General features: G+C 39.7%; 1 protein-coding gene across 2 annotated transcripts in view; it reads right to left on the reverse strand.

The window, feature by feature from the left end:
* Positions 1 to 17,901, reverse strand: part of BCAP31 (B cell receptor associated protein 31) — a 39,378-nt gene extending 21,477 nt beyond the window's left edge. The window contains exons 1-4 of one of the 2 annotated variants that reach the window (XM_074207226.1): positions 17,794 to 17,901; positions 16,509 to 16,656; positions 15,546 to 15,646; positions 12,073 to 12,220 (exon numbers count right to left, since the gene is read on the reverse strand). In XM_074207226.1, the coding sequence (XP_074063327.1) occupies positions 12,073 to 12,220; positions 15,546 to 15,646; positions 16,509 to 16,600 (341 nt within the window). In that variant the 5' untranslated portion in view covers positions 16,601 to 16,656; positions 17,794 to 17,901. The remainder of the gene's footprint in view (positions 1 to 12,072; positions 12,221 to 15,545; positions 15,647 to 16,508; positions 16,657 to 17,793) is intronic. The other variant, XM_074207227.1, reaches the window with a different exon arrangement.
* Between the last annotated feature and the right edge of the window lie 253 nt (positions 17,902 to 18,154).

Consider the following 18,154-nt stretch of genomic DNA (forward strand, 5'->3'; position numbering starts at 1 on the left):
TACAAACAGGAAGTTTTCAGATGATGAAATTAAAGCTAACTACAGTCATATGAAAAAATTCTCTAAATCATTTTTTTCAGTTATTTAAAGATTTTATTTTGAGTTTTACAATTTCCCCCCCCAATCTTACTTCCCTCTCCCCACCCCCCAACAGAAGGCAATTTGCCAATCTTTACACTGTTTCCATGGTATACACTGATCCAAACTGAATGTGATTAGAGAGAAATTATATCCTTAAGGAAGAAACATAAAGTACAAAGAGATAGCAAGATCAGACAACAAGATATCAGGTTTTTTTTCTAAATTAAAGTTAATAGTCCTTGGTCATTGTTCAAACTCCACAGTTGTTTCTCTGGATACAGATGGTACTGTCCATTGCAGACAGCCCCAAATTGTCCCTGATTGTTGCACTGATGGAATGAGCGAGTCCATCAAGGTTGATCATCACCCCCATGCTGCTGTTAGAGTGTACAGTGTTTCTGGTTGTGCTCTGAGTGAGATCACTCAGCATCAGTTCATGAAAATCCTTCCAGGCTTCCCTGAATTCCCATCTCTCCTGGTTTCTAATAAAACAAGTGTTCCATGACATACATATACCACAGTTTGTTAAGCCATTCCCAATTGAAGAACATTCACTTAATTTCCAGTATTTTTGCCACCACAAACAGGGTTGCTATGAATATTTTTGTACTTGTGATGTTTTTACCTTTTTTCCATCATCTCTTCAGGGTATAGACCCAGTAGTGGTATAGCTGAATCAAAGGGTCTAAATCATTATTGAAGGTAATGTGAGAAAATTGAGACATTAATGCATTGTTGGTAAAGTTGTGAACTGATCCAACCATTCTGGAGAGCAATTTGGGACCATGTCCAAAGGGCAATAAAAAGTGTGCAGACTCACAATATCATACTAGGTTTGTACTCCCAAAGGGATCACAAAAAAGAGGGAAAGACCTATATGCACAAAAATATTTATAGCAGTTCTTTTTGTAGAGGCAAAGAATTGGAAATTGAGGGGATCACTCAGGGATAAGCCCATCACTTGGGAATAGCTTATAAAGTTGTGATATATAAAAGTAATAGAATATTGTTCTATAATTAATGATGAGCAGGCAGATTTCAGAAAAACTTGGAAAGATTTACATAAACTGATGCTGCATGAAGTGAGCAGAACCAGAACATTGTAAACAGCAACAGCAACACTGTATGATGATCAACTTTCACTGACACTGCCCTTTTCAGCAATACAATGATCCAAGACTATTCCAAAAGATTTATGATAGAAAATACTAACCCCAGGTGACTCCTCAACTTCCAGCCAAGATGGCAGAGAGAAGACAGGCACAGTTCTAAAGTTTCCTTACCTTCCCCTATAAATAATGTGAAACAAACCTCTTAACAGAAATCCCATTGAATTCTCATTACATTAAGAGGTACAAAAGACCTATAGTAATAGAGCGGAAGAAGGGAGGAGATGAGAAACACCTGAATCTTCCTCTCATCAGACTTGGCTTAAAGTTAATTTACACACTCAGTTAATTTAAAAAACATCTTACCTTTCAAGTATTAAAAGGGGAAAAGGGGAGGGGGGACTGAGACAGGGAGAGGGAGAAAAAAGGAACTAACAGAAGGAAGGGAAGAGGGAAAAAGGGAAAGGGGATGGATATAGGAGTGAAAACACACTGAAGGTGGTAGTATTCAGAAACAAAATACTAGGGAATACAGATAAAGGGGGAGAAAAGGGGAAAAATACAAACCGAGGGAAGATAGCAAGGAGGGCAATAAAGAGTTAGTAATTATAACTTTGAATGTGAATGGGATAAACATTCCCTTAAAACCCAAGTAAATAGCAGAGTGCATTAAAAACCAGAATCCTACAATATGCTGCTTACACGATACTCATTTAAAGCAGAGAGATACATATAGAATAAAGGTAAAAGGTTGGAGAATATATTTTGCTTCAGCTGAAGTGAAAAAAAGAAGGGGTAGCAATCCTTACCTCAGACAAAGCATCTGCAAAAATAGATAGCATTAAAAGAGATAAGGAAGGAAACTATATCCTCCTAAAAGGTACCATAGGCAATAAAGTGATTTCAATACTGAATATGTAAGCGAAGCTGAAAAGAACTACAGGAAGATAAAGACAGCAAAACTCTACTAATGGAAGACCTCAACCTCCCACTTTCAGATTTAGATAAATCAAATCATAAAATAAACATGAAAGAAGTTAAGGAGGTAAATAGATTGCTAGAAAACCTAGATATGATAGCCTTATGGAGGAAAATGAATGAGGATAGAAAGGAATATACCTTTTTTTTCTGCAGTACATGGCACACAAAATTTGACCCTGTACTAGGGCACAAAAATCTAATAATCAATTGCAGAAAGGCAGAAATAGTGAATACATCTTTTTCAAATCACAATGCAATAAAAATCATATGCAATATTAGGCCAGGGAGACACAGACTAATTGGATACTGAATAACCTCATTTTAAAGACTGGGCAGATCAAACAAAAACATTGCAGAAAGACTTAAATATTTTATCCTAGACAATGACAATAAAACAACACAGCAAAACTTATGGGATTCACTCAAAGAGGCTGTCAGGATATATATTATATCTTTATTTTATTATTTTTTTTTGCAAGGCAAATGGGGTTAAGTGGCTTGCCCAAGGCCATAGAGTTAGGTAATTATTAAGTGTCGGAAACCGGATTTGAACCCAAGTACTCCTGACTCCAGGGCTGGTGCTTTATCCACTATGCCACCTAGCCACCCCTTATATTATATCTTTAAATGCTTACATGAATAAATTAGAGGAAGAGGAGGAAATCAATGAACTAAATACGCAAATAAAAAAATTAGGAAAAGCACAAATTAAAAACCCCCAATTAAATAAAAATTTAGAAATTGAAGGAGAAATTAATAAAATCCTAAGCAAAAAACTATTGAATTAATAATAAAACCAAGAATTGATTTTAAGAAAAAAAATAAAATTGATAAACCTCTGGTCAATTTCATTAAAAAAAAAAGAAGAAAACTAAATTGCTAGTATCATAAATGAAAAAGGTGAACTCACCACCAATGAGGAGGAAATTAAAGTAATAATTCGGAATTACTTTGTCCAACTCTATGTCCAACTTCATTTGACAATCAAAGTGAAATGGATGAATATTTACAAAAATATAAGTTGCCCAAGTTAAATGAAGAGATTAAATAACTAAACAACCCTATCTCAGAAAAAGAAATTTAACAAGCCATCACTGAACACCCTAAGAAAAAATCTCCAGGGCCTGACAGATTCACAAGTGAATTCTACCAAACATTTAAGGAACAACTGGTTCCAATTCTATATAAACTCTTTGGAAAAATAGGGAAAAAGAGGGGCCGCTAGGTGGCGCAGTGGATAGAGCACTAGCCTTGGAGTCAGGAGTACCTGGGTCCAAATCCGACCTCAGACACTTAACAATTACCTAGCTGTGTAGCCTTGGGCAAGCCACTTAACCTCACTGCCTTGCAACCCCCCCTCCCCAAAATAGGGAAAGAGGGAACTCTGTCTCTTTCTATGACACCAATATGGTGCTGATACCTAAACCAGGAAGAGTTAAAACAGAAAGAAAATCACCGACTTATCTGCCTGATGAATATAAATGCAAAAATCTTAAATAAAATCTTAGCAAAATGATTACAGTAAGTTATCACTAGGATAATACATTATGACCAAGTAGGATTTATCCCAGGAATGCAGGGTTGTTTCAATATTAGGAAAACTGTTAGTATAATTAATTATATCAACAAAAAACCTATCAGAAATTTTATGATCATATCAATAGATGCTGAAAAAGCTTTTGACAAAATACAGCACCCATTCCTACTAAAAACACTAGAGAGTGTAGGAATGAATGGACTGTTCCTTAGAATAATTAGCAGTATCTATCTGAAAACATCCACAAGCATTATATTCAATGGGGAGAGGCTAGAGGCCTTCCCAATAAGATCAGGGGTAAAACAAGGATGCCCATTATCACCACTACTATTCAATATTGTAATTAGAAATGTTAGCTTCAGCAATAAGAGAAGAAAAAGAAACTGAAGGAAGTAGAATTGGGAAGGAAGAGAGAAAACTCTCACTCTTTGCAGATGACATGATATAGCTAGAGAATCCCAAGAAATCATACAAAGAACTACTGTAAACATTTAGCAACTTTAGCAAAGTTTCAGGATGTAAAACAAACCCTCAATAAATCCTCAACTTTTCTATATATGACTAGCAAGATACAGCAGGAAGAGCTAGAAAGAGAAATCTTATTCAAAGTAACCCCACACAATATAAAATACCCAGGAGTCTATTTGCCAAGGCAGACTCAAACTTTTTGAAAACAATTACAAAACACTTCTCATGCAAATAAAACCAGATTTAAATAATTGGGTAGGGGCGGCTAGGTAGCTTAGTGGGTAGTGGATAAAGCACTGGCCTTGGAGTCAGGAGTACCTAGGTTGTGGCCTTGGGCAAGTTTTTGCCTTGCAAAAACCTAAAATAAAGAAATAAAGTAATATATAACTGGGCAAACATCTACTCATGGATAGGTGGAGCTAATATAATAAAAATGACAATTCTACCAAAATTAAACTACTTGTTTAGTGCCCTGCCAATCAAAATTCCAAAAATTGCATTAATGAGTTAGAAACAGTTGTAAGTAAATTTATATGGAGAAATCAAAAGTCAAGGAAATGATTATAGCAATCTACTGTTTGATAAACCCAAAGAGTCCAGCTCTCTTTGATAAAAACTGCTGGGAAAATTGGAAGTGAATATGGAAGAAACTTAGATCAGACCAACACATCACACCCTATACCAAGATAAGATCCAAATGGATACAGGATTTAGACAGAAAAAAAGATATTATAAGCAAACTAGAAGATCAAGGTTTACCTGTCCAATCTATGGAAAGGGAAGCAGTTTGTGACTAAGGAAGAGATAGAGAATATCACTAAAAACAAACTAGATGATTTTGATTACATTAAATTAAAAAGCTTTTGCACAGACAAAACCACTGTAACCAAGATCAAAAGGAATGTAGTAAACTGGGAAACAATCCTTACAACTAGTATTTCTGACAAAGGACTCATTTCTAAAATATACAGAGAACTGAGTCAAATTTAAAAAAAAAAAGCCATTCCCCAATTGACAAATGGTCAAAGGATATGCAAAATCAATTTACAGATTTGGAGATAAAAGTGATCCAGTCATATGAAAAATTGCCCCAAATTTATTATTATTATTATTATTATTATTATTATTATTATTATTATTATTAGAGAAATGCAAATTAAAGCATCTGAGTTACCACCTCTCAGACTGGCCAATATGACCAGAAAGGACAATGATCAGTGTTGGAAGGAATGTGGGAAATCTGGGACACTAATACATTGTTGGTGGAGCTATGAACTCATCCAACCTTTCTGGAGAGAAACTGGGATTTTGCGCAAAGGGCAACAAAAATGTGCATACCCTTTGATCCAGCAATACCATTACTGGGTCTATACCCTGAAGAGATGATGAAAAAGGGTAAAATCATCACTTGTACAAACACTTGTACTTGTTTGTGGTGGCAAAGAATTGGAAATCAAGTAAATGTCCTTGGGGAATGGCTTAACAAACTGTGGTATATGTATGTCATGGAACAATACTGTTCTATTAGAAACCAAGAGGGATGGGAATTCAGGGAATCCTGGAGGAATTTGCATGAACTGATGCTGAGTGAGATGAGCAGAACCAGAAAAACATTGTACACCCTACCCTAACAGCAACATGGGGGTGATGATCAACCTTGATGGACTTGCTCATTCTATCAGTGCAACAATCAGGGACAATTTGTGGCTGTCTGTAATGGAGAATACCATCTGTATCCAGAGAAAGAACTGTGGAGTTTGAACAAAGACCAAGGACTATTAACTTTAATTTAGGAAAAAAAAAACTGATATTATTGTCTGATCTTGTTATCTCTTATACTTTATGTTTCTTCCTTAAGGATATGATTTTTCTCTCATCACATTCAATTTGGATCAATGTATACCATGGAAACAATGTAAAGACTGGCAAATTGCCTTCTGTGGGAGGTGGGGGGAGGGAAGTAAGCTTAGGGGAAAAACTGTAAAACTCAAAGTAAATAAAATCTTTAAGGAAAAGAAAAAAGAGGAAAAAAAAAGAAAATGTTAACCACATCCAAAGAAAGAATTATGGCGTCTAGGGGGCGGCTAGGTGGCACGGTGGATAGAGCACTGGCTTGGAGTCAGGAGTATCTGGGTTCAAATCCGACCTCAGACACATAATAATTACCCAGCTGTGTGGCCTTGGGCAAGCCACTTAACCCCACTGCCTTGCAAAAACTAAAAAAAAAATAATTATGGCGTCTGAATGCATATCAAAGCAATTTTCACTTTTTGTTTTTTTCCCTTTTGATTCTCCTTTCATAACATGACTAATGTGGAAATATATTTAACATGACTGTACGTGTATAATCTATATCAGACTGCTTGCTGTATTGGGGAGGAAGAAGGGAGAAAAATTTGGAGCTCAAAATCTTACAAAAACTATCTTTACATGTAATTGGAAAAAATTTTTTAAAAATACATTAAGAAAAAAAGATATGGAAGCTCACCCCTCATCAGGATTCCTCCATTTGGAGTGAAAATTGTCACTTACTGAGAGGTTAATAAGACCTTAGAACTGGGAATAACTTCACTTGTGAAAGCACTTGGTCTTCAGCAGTTCTGTTACTCAAGTAAGGTAGACATTAAGATTCTATTTGTATTAGAGGAAGGTAAAACAAACTAAAAGGCTATCCCATAGCTACTAAGAGTCCTTGGCAGCTTTACCAAGAGATGATATCACTATTTTTAGCCTAGTTAGGGAAACATATTTGGGCCATTTATAGATTATTCTCTAGATTAGTTAGAAAGTAGGCAAAGCTATGAAAGTTTGCTAGGCAACAAAAGGTGAAGCAATTCAAAAGTAGGTAATCCCAAAGACAAAGACAGGATCTATGAATCTAGCCAATAACTCTCCTTAGTGTATCACCCAAGGCACACTGACATCTGCCCTAGTCTGATTTTTTTTTCTTGGCACTTAACCCAAGTACTTAAAAGGTGTTGCCAATTTAAAATCCATTTGCTAGAAGATGAAAATCCTCAGTTACTCTAAGAGGTTCTCAGTAGATATTCTACTCCAATCATGGTTTTTAGTCCTATAGCTTCTTAGTGATGCTGGGAATATACAAGCTGGGAACTGGATAACTGGAACAATATCTTGCAATATATTGTCAGGCCTCTTGATAGACTTGAATACCATTGGTGGGATACTGGTTGCCTGATCTTTATAAACTCACATAAGACTGGAGCGGTGACAGAAAATGAATACATGGTAGGGGGTGGGAAACAAACAGGTGAATTTGGAAACTATCAACAGTTGAGCTTAATTTTGATTCAGAGCAGAATTCTAGTATAATTAAATGGATAGTAGTGGACAATTGGAAAAAATATATTGCTGATCACAATCAGAATAATTTAGGAAGGTCAAACTAACCTACATTTTCTTTTTTCAATATTATTACTAGAATGATGACCTAAGTTTTGAAATACTATTGAAGAATACCAAAGTGTAGTTTGGCCAAGATGTACTGATGACAAAATTTCAGATTATATCTTTGGGGCCAAGATGGAAAAGTATGGCTTTTCTCTCATGACTATGGTGATTAGAAAAGATTTCTCAAAGAGTTGAGCTGAAGCTTGAAGGATAATCATGGGGTACAGAGACTGAGATGAGACTTTGGCAAAAGGAAAGACTTAAGCAGATACACAGTAAAGAGGAAAGGGTGCAATACATCAGGGGGAAAGAGTTTAATTTGATTGGAGCTTTTAGCATCCAAAGAGAAGAGTCAAAGGCTAAAAAAGACTGAAACTAGGTTGTGCCGGGTTCTTTTTTTTTTGAGGGAGGGGTTCTTAATAGCACATGATCTGCATTTTACCCAGTGGGGACTTGTTTTTAAATATTTTGATATAGTTGATTTCCTTTGTTCAAAAAAACAAAAGAAAAGTGAAAAGCAGGTTGAGCTATCAACATGGTCATTCTCTCCTAGCACCCCATAGGGTCCTGGACTGTGAAGCTCAACATCAACATAGCTGAGAAGATATGCTTATTCAATTTCTGTCCAGCAAATCTGGAAAGCTACTTTCATGCTGCCATTTCTGTAAGCTCACTGTCATTAGAAGTGTTAATGCAGAAGCAAGATGACCACCTGTCAGGATGCTGCCCAGGATTCCCCTGTGGAGTAGGTCACACTAGAGGATCTCTTATGCCTCTTCCAGGATTTTACACATAGTGCCAAATGAGTGGCAAATAGTGATAACTGAGTGGCATGAGTGCTACAGAAGCCAGCATGGCTGGGTAAGGGGTGGGGAAAGAAATAGCTGAAGGCAGCCTCCTAAGGCCAAATGAACCCTAGTTCTGACTCCCCCTACCCTTCCATCCCTCTCCAGAGCCTCACATTTCTTCCTCAACTCAAGTGGTTACCAAAGAGCTGCTACTCTAACTTCTGAAAGCGTGGCAAACTTGCTACCTCACAACTCACTGAAATTTTGGGTTTTTTAAATAATAGGAATTTTCAAACTGAAATCCATCTTCTCATGTCTTCTACCTACTGCAGCCTAGATTTGACCTCTGAAAAATAATTTACCTTTCTATAGCACATCATTTGGACCCACAACACTATGAAATAGAAAGTAGAGTATCATTAGTCCCATTTTACAGATTAAAATCTTGAGGTTTAAGGAAATGGCTTGATCATGCTTACAGATGTGCCAAGTTATGAGAGGCAGGATTTGAACCCAAGTCTTAAGGTCAAGAGCTCTGTCTAATGGAACAGTCCTTCAGGTTTTTGTCATTAGATTATAAGCTCCTTGAGAGCAGGGAGTGTCTTTTGCCTCTTTTGAATCTCTGGCACTTAGTATAGTATCTTGCATACAGTATGTGCTTAATAAATATTTACTGCCTTGAATACCCTGCCACTGATTTGTCTCCCCTTTTGTCCTTTCCCAGATGCTGTTTGATGGAGTATCTTGGTCCCTGCTCCTATGACATTTGCCAAGTTATCCCTTGATGTGGAAGTCTAGCTAGATCCCGTTTTCTACCACCCCTTCCCTGCTATTGTTGTAGGTTCAGTTTCTGTCATCTTGTCCAAAGACCAAGCTCACTTTGTTCCCCATGAACAATAATTCAGATATGTGTCATTCCTGAACTCCCAGTTATATTCCTTCTATTGAAGTCATGTCTTCATAACATCCAAGTATAGCATATAAACTAAAAAAATGAAGGGGGAAAAAGAACCCTGATGTTAATATTCTTTTTTTTAATTTTTTTTTAATTTTTGCACGGCAAATGGGGTTAAGTGGCTTGCCCAAGGCCACAGCTAGGTAATTATTAAGTGTCTGAGACCGGATTTGAACCCAGGTACTCCTGACTCCAAGGCCGGTGCTTTATCCACTTTGCCACCTAGCTGCCCCTGACGTTAATATTCTTGATCAAATCAGCAAGTCTCCAAAGAAGCCTGCCAAGTCCATGTGAAAAGTACCCTGTCCCTATTAAACCATAGTTTTGCATGATAAATCCTACTGATAGCATCTAAATATCTAGTCACTTATTTACTTTATCACCCTCTCACTTATAAAGTCACCACTTTTTTTTTTTTAGGTTTTTGCAAGGCAATTGGGGTTAAGTGGCTTGCCCAAGGCCACATAGCTAGGTAATTATTAAGTTTCTGAGACTGGATCTGAACCCAGGTACTCCTCACTCCAGGGCCGATGCTTTATCCACTGCGCCACTTAGCCACCCCCAAAGTCACCACTTTTAAAAGAAATGAGATGAAAGCATCACTTATATGCCTGTGTCTCCCTCCTTTCTCAATCCCTAAAAGTTCTTTGATTTCCTGCCCAGAAGTTCTTCATTTCTGGAGATCCTTTCAGCTTTCTTTCAGTTGAATTATTTATTCTCACATAAATCACTGGAAATGGGCAGTAGGCCAGCAAGTAGGGTAAATCTCTGCAGACACTCTGACACATCCTGGATACATGTACCAAGATGAGAGTCTGATTTCCTACTGGCTATGCTATATCAGGTCCACAGTCACCTGCAGGGAACTCACAGGGAGAGCTCTTCTCACTAGTGTCAGTGATGTGATTCTTCCCACTTGGTAGTGCCTGTGAAGCCTCTCCCTTACTCCAGGGAGCACTATGTGTATCTTTTTCCTGATAGGGTCCAAATCCTAGCTCTATGGGAAAATCTTGCCTAGTTTTAGTTTATTTCTTCACCTCCCCATTGTACCATTCTTCTACTCCATGACTCTTGACTTTGGTTTCAGTTTCTTTTCTCTACCCTACAGCTTCTTCCTAGACAATTTCTTCATCCTAGCTATTCAATCAACTAACACTTCAAGAGCCTACTACATGGCAAGCACTGAAGATTCAAAGACAAAAACAAAACTTCAAGTAGCTTAGGGGAGGGAGGACACATAAATAGAAAAATATCAAAATATATGCAAGCAAAAACGATCATTTCTACAGAGAAATTAGAATGTGAATGAAGAAGTCAGGGATCTGATAAATCAGAGGTGAAGAGGATGTATGTTTCAGGTAAGCATGTCAGCCTAAGCAAAGGCAAGATGATAGAAGATGAAATGTCATATATAGGAAAAAGCAAATTTGGGCTTATTTGGCTAAACCCTACAGTATACAAAGGAATAGTTTAAAAGAAGCCTGGCAAGACAGCCCAAAGCAGTGTATGCTTTTCCAAGTCCAAGAGAGCAGTTTGCATGGGCTTCAGAACTGCTTCAGAAGTATTCATTTGGCAGTTATGTGGAGAAGGCTGTAATAAAAAAAAAAAAAAGACCTGAGGTCCATTCATCTCACAATCCCTGCTTATCACTGAGTTCCCTCCGTTTTCATACTCCATTATATTTTTACATTAGGGTTACTATTTCCCAGTACATCTGGAGTTCTTAGATCACCCTGAAAACTCCTGGAGCAAATGATTTGCCTCCACATCGACTGCTTGCTACAGATGTCAAGACCTCTGTTAATTCTCTTATTTCCCAAACCAATCCTACACAACTTAGTCATTCTACTCAGGCCACCCCAACACAAACTTTTTTTAGGGTTTTTGTTTTTTTTTTACAAGGCAGTGGGATTAAGTGGCTTGCCCAAGGCCACACAGCTAGGTAATTATTAAGTGTCTGAGGACGGATTTGAACTCAGGTACTCCTGACTCCAGGGCTGGTGCTCTATCCACTGCACCACCTAGTCGTCACCCCCCCCCCCCAACACAAATATTTACATACCTACTTAAAACTATTGTGGATACTTATTTCTATGTTTCTATTCATATTCAAGTCAATTTTGTGGCTCCCTCAGAGCAGGGATTATCTCTATTCCTTCCTGAAAACAAATGAGACTCAGTACATTTGGAGCAGTACCTTATAACTGGGTCCAAGCACTCACTCTTCATGAGAAACAGAATCACACTCTTAGATCGAGAAGGAACTTTTTTTTTTTTAGGTTTTAGCAAGGCAAACGGGGTTAAGTGGCTTGCCCGAGGCCACACAGCTAGGTAATTATTAAGTGTCAGAGACCATATTTGAACCCAGGTACTCCTGACTCCAAGGCCAGTGCTTTATCCACTACACCACCTAGCCACCCTGAGAAGGAACTTTTAACACCATCTAGTCCAAGTCCTTCATTCTTTGGGAGACATAGACACAGATCCATTATTGTCTAATCACAGGACCTGATTTGGACTCCGAAAGAAAGAGGACTCTGAAGGACTGGACTACCATCCCAGAAACAGCCTCAGTCTGAAGACAGAGTTTCCAAACAAGAGACCAAGTCTCTTAGCTTCTTTCCTCCATTCCCCCCACCCTTAGCAGATTTTGGTGACATGATACAGAAAGGAATCATATCATATAAGTTACTCCAGGCCTCCCCCTCTGTGCTCCCACCCTCCTAAGTACTGAGGACTCACAAAGACAGCAGCAGAGAGAAGCCAGCGATGTAGAGGTTTCTCTGAGCACGGAACAACTTCATGTGGAAGTGTTCCATGGCCCCTGGGTTATTCTGCAGGTTCACCTTCTCTGTCACATCATCGTACTTCCTGGTCTCCCGCACAGCATCTGTTGGGGAGTACGAAAGGAAGGGCTCAACCACACCCCAGTGAGTTGAGGCTGCAGTGTTATGCCATGACGTTTGTTTGCTGTTCCAATGTCTTCTCATCAAAACTCATCTTAGTGAGCCTCTTTTTGATATATAAATCTTCTGGAAAAATTAGCCCAGAAACACACCCTCTTATGTCCCCTACTGAAAGACTTGGGAAATGTTACATTTGTCTAACTCCCTTCTCCCTCACTTCCACCTCAACCTAAGGATGGTAAGCCTACTCTATCAGAAACATGTTTTAGATGTGGATGAGGACCAGGATGATAATAAAAGTAGGGATTTCCTCTTCCCAAGTCCTACCTGGAAAAGCCCTGCCTTAAACTAAATCAGCCATGTTTTTAGAACTACATGTCTGAGGAAGTGACAGTGGGTCATGAGAGAAGACAGGGAAGATGTCTGCCTAAGGATGAAGAAGGACCTCATTAGAGTATGACTTGAAAAATGAGAGTCATCCAGTTCCAAAAGACCCAGGATGAAAATCACTACCTTCTGAGAACTGATGGACTCTAGGTACAGACTGAAATAGTTTTTTTTCTTGTTTTTAGGTAATATGGCTAACATGGAAATATGTTCTGAATGACTTCACATGTATAATTGATGATCATATTGCTTTCCTTGTCAATGAGTAAGGGAGGAGTGAGACAGATTGAAAATTTGGAACTCAAAATTTTGAAAAATGAAAAAACGAAGGTCATCTATCAAAAACACATTGCTTAAAAATTTTCCTCCTCCCAAGGGCTTTTTTTTGATGATCAATCCAAATTCACATACTTTTCAGTTGTGTAGTTGATTCATGTTGATATGTTACAGAATGTATACAATTTTCATTTTTTTCCTTTGGTCTCTAGACCTTTCTTAGTCACTAGCTTAAGAAGGCAGGCTTCAAACCCAGGTCTTCTTGATCCCAGGATCAGCCCTCTACCCATGCCTTTCATTTGTCCAAATCCCTTTGGACTAAAGTTGCAAGCTGATAGTAGGGCCATATCAACAAACCCTGCAGTGTCCAGCCATTTGTAAGTACCAGTTTAGAAGGCAGAGAGAGAACCAGCTCTTAGAAATCATACCTTCCATATTAAATCTAGAGTACTTAACTGTCCTTTATAACACAGTTCCCATACTTGGTCATCTCTGTCTCAATCTCCAGAGTTACTTTGGAGAAACGCGTGTAATGCCTACATTCTAGGATGAGAGTCCCAAAACGAAGTCCAATAGTCAAAGAATTTTTATGAGTCATCCTCTACCAAATGGACTTCTTTCTCTTATGTTCTCCTACCACTATCCTCTTGCCTAAGGAGCCTAATTCAATTTGTGAAAAATATCAACAGAGGGGCAGCTAGGTGGCGCAGTGAACAGAGTACTAGCCCTGAAGTCAGGAGTAACCTGAGTTCAAATATGGCCTCAGACACTTAATAATAATTACCTAGCTGTGTGGCCTTGGGCAAGCCACTTAACCCCATTTGCCTTGCAAAAACTAAAAGAGTGGAATGAAAATGAAAAGTAAAAATAAATAGTAGTATTTTATTATTCAGTCATTTCAGTTGTGTACTACTCTTTGTGAACCCATTTGGGGTTTTCTTAACAAAGATACTGTAATGATGATTTACTATTTTCTTCTCCATTCATTTTACAGAACTCAGGTTTCTGTATGACCAAAAATAACTTAGGATTCAACTGTAATTACTGAAAAACGGCAAGGGAAGGGGACAACAAAGACACAAGAAAGATGAGTAAACTATCCGTAGCTATCCAATCAAAATAGAATTATAGTAGAGCTGGGAATCAATTATCCCAGAACTGTCAAGTCCCCAACAAGTCCTAGAAAGGAGACTGTATCCTATGTCTGTTTCATGTACTTCTGAATTTCTAGTTCAATGTCAAATTTCCAGCTCACTAACTAAAACACTTGGAGTCAAGAAAGTAGAGCACATGTGGCCATCTGGATTGAAATGGAGATCTGAATTGAGTAAAGAGTCCTTGAAACCACCCTCATGCTCCCCTCCAAAAAAACATTGGCCTCAAAATGACCCAAGGACAACAAAGAGATACTCTTTTGTCACTATCTGGCTCAAAGAACTGGTAGTGAGAGTACAGGGTTTTTTGTTTGTTTGTTTGTTTTTTGCAAGGCAAGTGGGGTTAAGTGGCTTGCCCAAGGCCACACAGCTAGGTAATTATTAAGTGTCTAAGACTGGTTTTGAATCCAGGTACTCCTGACTCCAGGGCCTGTGCTTTATCCACTGTGCCACCTAGCTGCCCTGAGAGTACTCTGTTTTAAAACTTTTTCTAGGTGAACATGTCATATGTAGCCATGGATATGGTACATAAGAAGCTGGCATTATATATGCTTGAAAACTGGTGTGTTACACCAGTCTTGCTAAGAAGCAATCTTGCCTGGACACATCCCCTTGAGTGTTGTGAATTAAGCTGCCAAACCTTAGGTAGACAAGGAGAGTGGGGGCATAATACAGTTATAAGCTAGAGTTCTTCCCTGTTTGAGCTAAAGGGGTCATAAGAGATTGGTTAGAGAAGTCATTAAAGCTCTGGGAGCAGTGGCATTTTCTTTACTCCAGGATTGGGTGTGACTTATCTGAAATCCCAGAGTGGGTTAAAGAGATGTAGATTCTAGCCCCTGTTACAACACTATTTCCCAAGTCCAATGTTTTTTGTACTCTCATCCATTGCTTTTCTTGATTTTTTATGAGGAAAGTTCCTTTTTTTTTTACTTTTTTTCTGTCATAGGCTCTTCAAAGATTAAAAAAAAAATGGACTTCATTTATGTTTGCAACTTTTATGGGCCTAGCTGGTTCAAATCCTCTACCCATACTGATTACTTTAAGGCAGGGGTGGGGAACCTTCAGCATGCAGATGTAGTGTTGTCAAAGCAACCTTGGATGGGACTAGAAATTCAATACATCTAGCAATTTTTTAGGAGTAAATTAATTAAATGTTTGACCAAATTTAGACTCAAATGATACTTTAAATATTCAAATAGCCCTTGGCAGAAAAAAGGTTCCCCATCCCTGCTTTAAGTAGAAATTTGCCCATGACTAGGGTCTAGATCTGTTGGAGCAGTGGTTAGAACTTACTATTAAGGAGAAAGCAAAGCAACCTGGAAACCATTCAAAGAATACAGGGATCACTAGGGCCATCCCTGTTTATGAAGGATATCGGAGGACAGATGCCTGGGATGTGTGTAGAATCTGGAAGACTAGACAAACTGAAGAAATGGAATTGGGAGAGGTTCCTATCTGGGGTACTACCCACAATGACATCTTTGTCACTTACCAATGAGAAGCAGCACCAAGATAACAATGAGAACCACAAAGAAGGTGTTGCCATAGCTCACCACCAGCTGTACCAGGCGGGACTTAAAGATCTTCTGCCATCTAAAGAGAAAAAAATAAAAACTGGAAGTATTCAAAGTCCCCTTAGAGTCCCTCTTAGTCCCAGTTAGTGTATGAAAGGGTTGGCTTTATCTTGTTATCCCATTCTTTACAGTTACTTTCTTAACTTTCCAGTTTGAGGAGTCTGTGCACTTGGACAGACAATTGCTTAATTCCAATGGACTAACAATTTGGGAGAGAAATGTTAGGTAAGAGATATAACTTAAGAAGGATCAACTTAAAAAAATTTAAAAAAAAGAAGGATCAACTTAGAAGCATTGGTTGCATAAGGATCCCCAACCTCCCACATTCACCTCCATACTATACATGTTACACTAGGAATCTGGCTACACAGCAGACATCCAAAAGTGAAAGAGCAATGGGGGAAGGGAAGAAAACCTGGTAGAATTTCATCTAGATGAAATGGGTTTTTTAAAATTTTTTTTTAATTTTTATTTTTGGAAAGCAATGGAGTTAAGTGGCTAGATCAAGGCTACATAGCTAGGTAATTATTAAGTGTTTGAGACCCGGTTTGAATTCAGGTACTCCTGAATCTAGGGCTAGTGCTGTATCCACTGTGGCACCTAGCTGCCTGATGAAATATTTTTTTATAAAATGTTAATAGCAGTTCAAGTGCCATAGAGATGGCTGCTTCCATTAATGAAGAATGGCACACTGTTGTCCAGGAATGCTCAGAATCATTCCGCTAAGGAAGCAAGCTAGTCTATTCCCAACAAACTCTACTTGTTTCAGCCTGGCCTGATTCCTAAGGTCCTACTGATTAACCACCAAACTTATACCCACATTGCACAATTTGTTGTCAGGGCACCTAGAGTCTTGAAGTTGATTACTTGATAGGCCATACCTTTGGGGAGAAATGAAAGGAATGCAGAGCAGCAGCACAGCAAAAACTTCTCCATAGAGGAAGGTAGCAACAGCAGTCCACTGAAGACTCATTGTTAGTCACTAGGTAGTTTTGACCTGGAGGCAGAATAGTCCAATCTTTGAAATGTCTGGAAAGATTTGAAGAAACATGAGAAAGGGCGATGAGAAAGGGGTGGGGGGAGCTGAGCAATCAGCAACAAATTCTGGAAGAGATGGTGCTGATGTATACCTTGTCCAGTTCCTTCTCCTCAGCTTTCAAAATCTTACTACTTTTTTCAAACAGGAATTAAAACTAGTGAACTGAGCCAAGAACAAGGCTGGGAGAATCTGTCAATAACTTTTAAAGAACCAGAGACCTCTTAGTACCTAAAAATAAATGAAGTCTTCAGAGAATGGTCTTAAAAGCCCCAAAGACATAAATTGCCAAATTTCCAGGACTACCCTATGTCCCTTAAGTTCAGATGCTCAAGTATGATTTTGAGATGCCAGGTGAAGTCAAACCTGATTGACTTCCAGGGGGAGAAGCAGTAAAGCTGATTTGATTGCTAGAACAGGGACAAGGTGACTCTAGCTAAATTACGTAAACTAGGTTTTTTTTTTTTGAGCTGCATAATCCAACAATAAATCATTAATGATTACAATGGAAGCTTATATTTATACAGTGATTGAAAGTTTTGCAAATCAGTTTGCAAACCTGAGTGAAATGTACGCCTTGGACTACATGAGCTGAGCCCCTGCAAGGAGGAATGTGGAAGGGGCACTTCCGCTACTAAGCTGTAACCCTACTCCACCGTCTGGTGGAACTTGATCAGGGCTCTGTGACCATGCAGCAGAAAGCCTTTGCTCCCGCCTTCCGGAATCGTGCCTCATGACCGTTTTTGCTCAGGCCCTACGCGAAAGAGCAGGAGAAGTGTCAATGTTAGGGCGGCGGCCGAAGCCCGCTACCTGGGGCCCGTGGGGTTCCGACTCCGCCGGCAGCAGCCCGTGTTCTCGACGGCCTTCCAGGCACCCTGCCCCCATTCTTTTGCAAGGGCGCTGCTCCGTCTTCCTACCCGCCCTAACACAGGGGACTCCCTCTGCCCCCCCTCCCGTCTTCAGCTTCCTGTCCGGGGGCAGGGGCCCCCGGCGAGGCTACCCGGCCTCGCAGGTGGCGGCCCTCTTGCCGTAGACGGGCAGCCTCAACAGAGTGCCCTTACCCCTGGCGCCCCTCCACCCCAAAGCTCCCGGCCGCACTGCGGGACGGGCTGGACCCGCCCGAGCCTCACCTGCACGCCTCTATCCTGTAGCCGCAAGAGTGGTCAGCTCGGACTCGATAGTCTCCCTCCCAAATCCCTCCCTTCAGCCTAGCATCCACAAGGCGGAAATAGGAAGTCGGCGGGTCAGGCCCCGCCCTCCCTCCGTCCTGCCACCAACCAGCACAGCGCTTCCACCTCCAGCTCCGGTGACGTCAGAGGGCAGACAGGAAAGCGTGAGCGTGGGAATGCGCCTGCCCGGGACTGGGGCCAGAGGAGGCTCTGTACCCGGAAGGGCCCCCGCGGAGGCGGGGCCATCCCGGGGGGGGGGTTGCAGGAAATGGCTTCTCTAGCCCTCCGAGTCCTCCAAGTCTCTATGATGTGGGAGGCAAGG

The sequence above is a fragment of the Macrotis lagotis genome, chromosome X, assembly GCF_037893015.1.
Source record: "Macrotis lagotis isolate mMagLag1 chromosome X, bilby.v1.9.chrom.fasta, whole genome shotgun sequence".
In the NCBI taxonomy this organism is placed as follows: domain Eukaryota; kingdom Metazoa; phylum Chordata; class Mammalia; order Peramelemorphia; family Peramelidae; genus Macrotis; species Macrotis lagotis.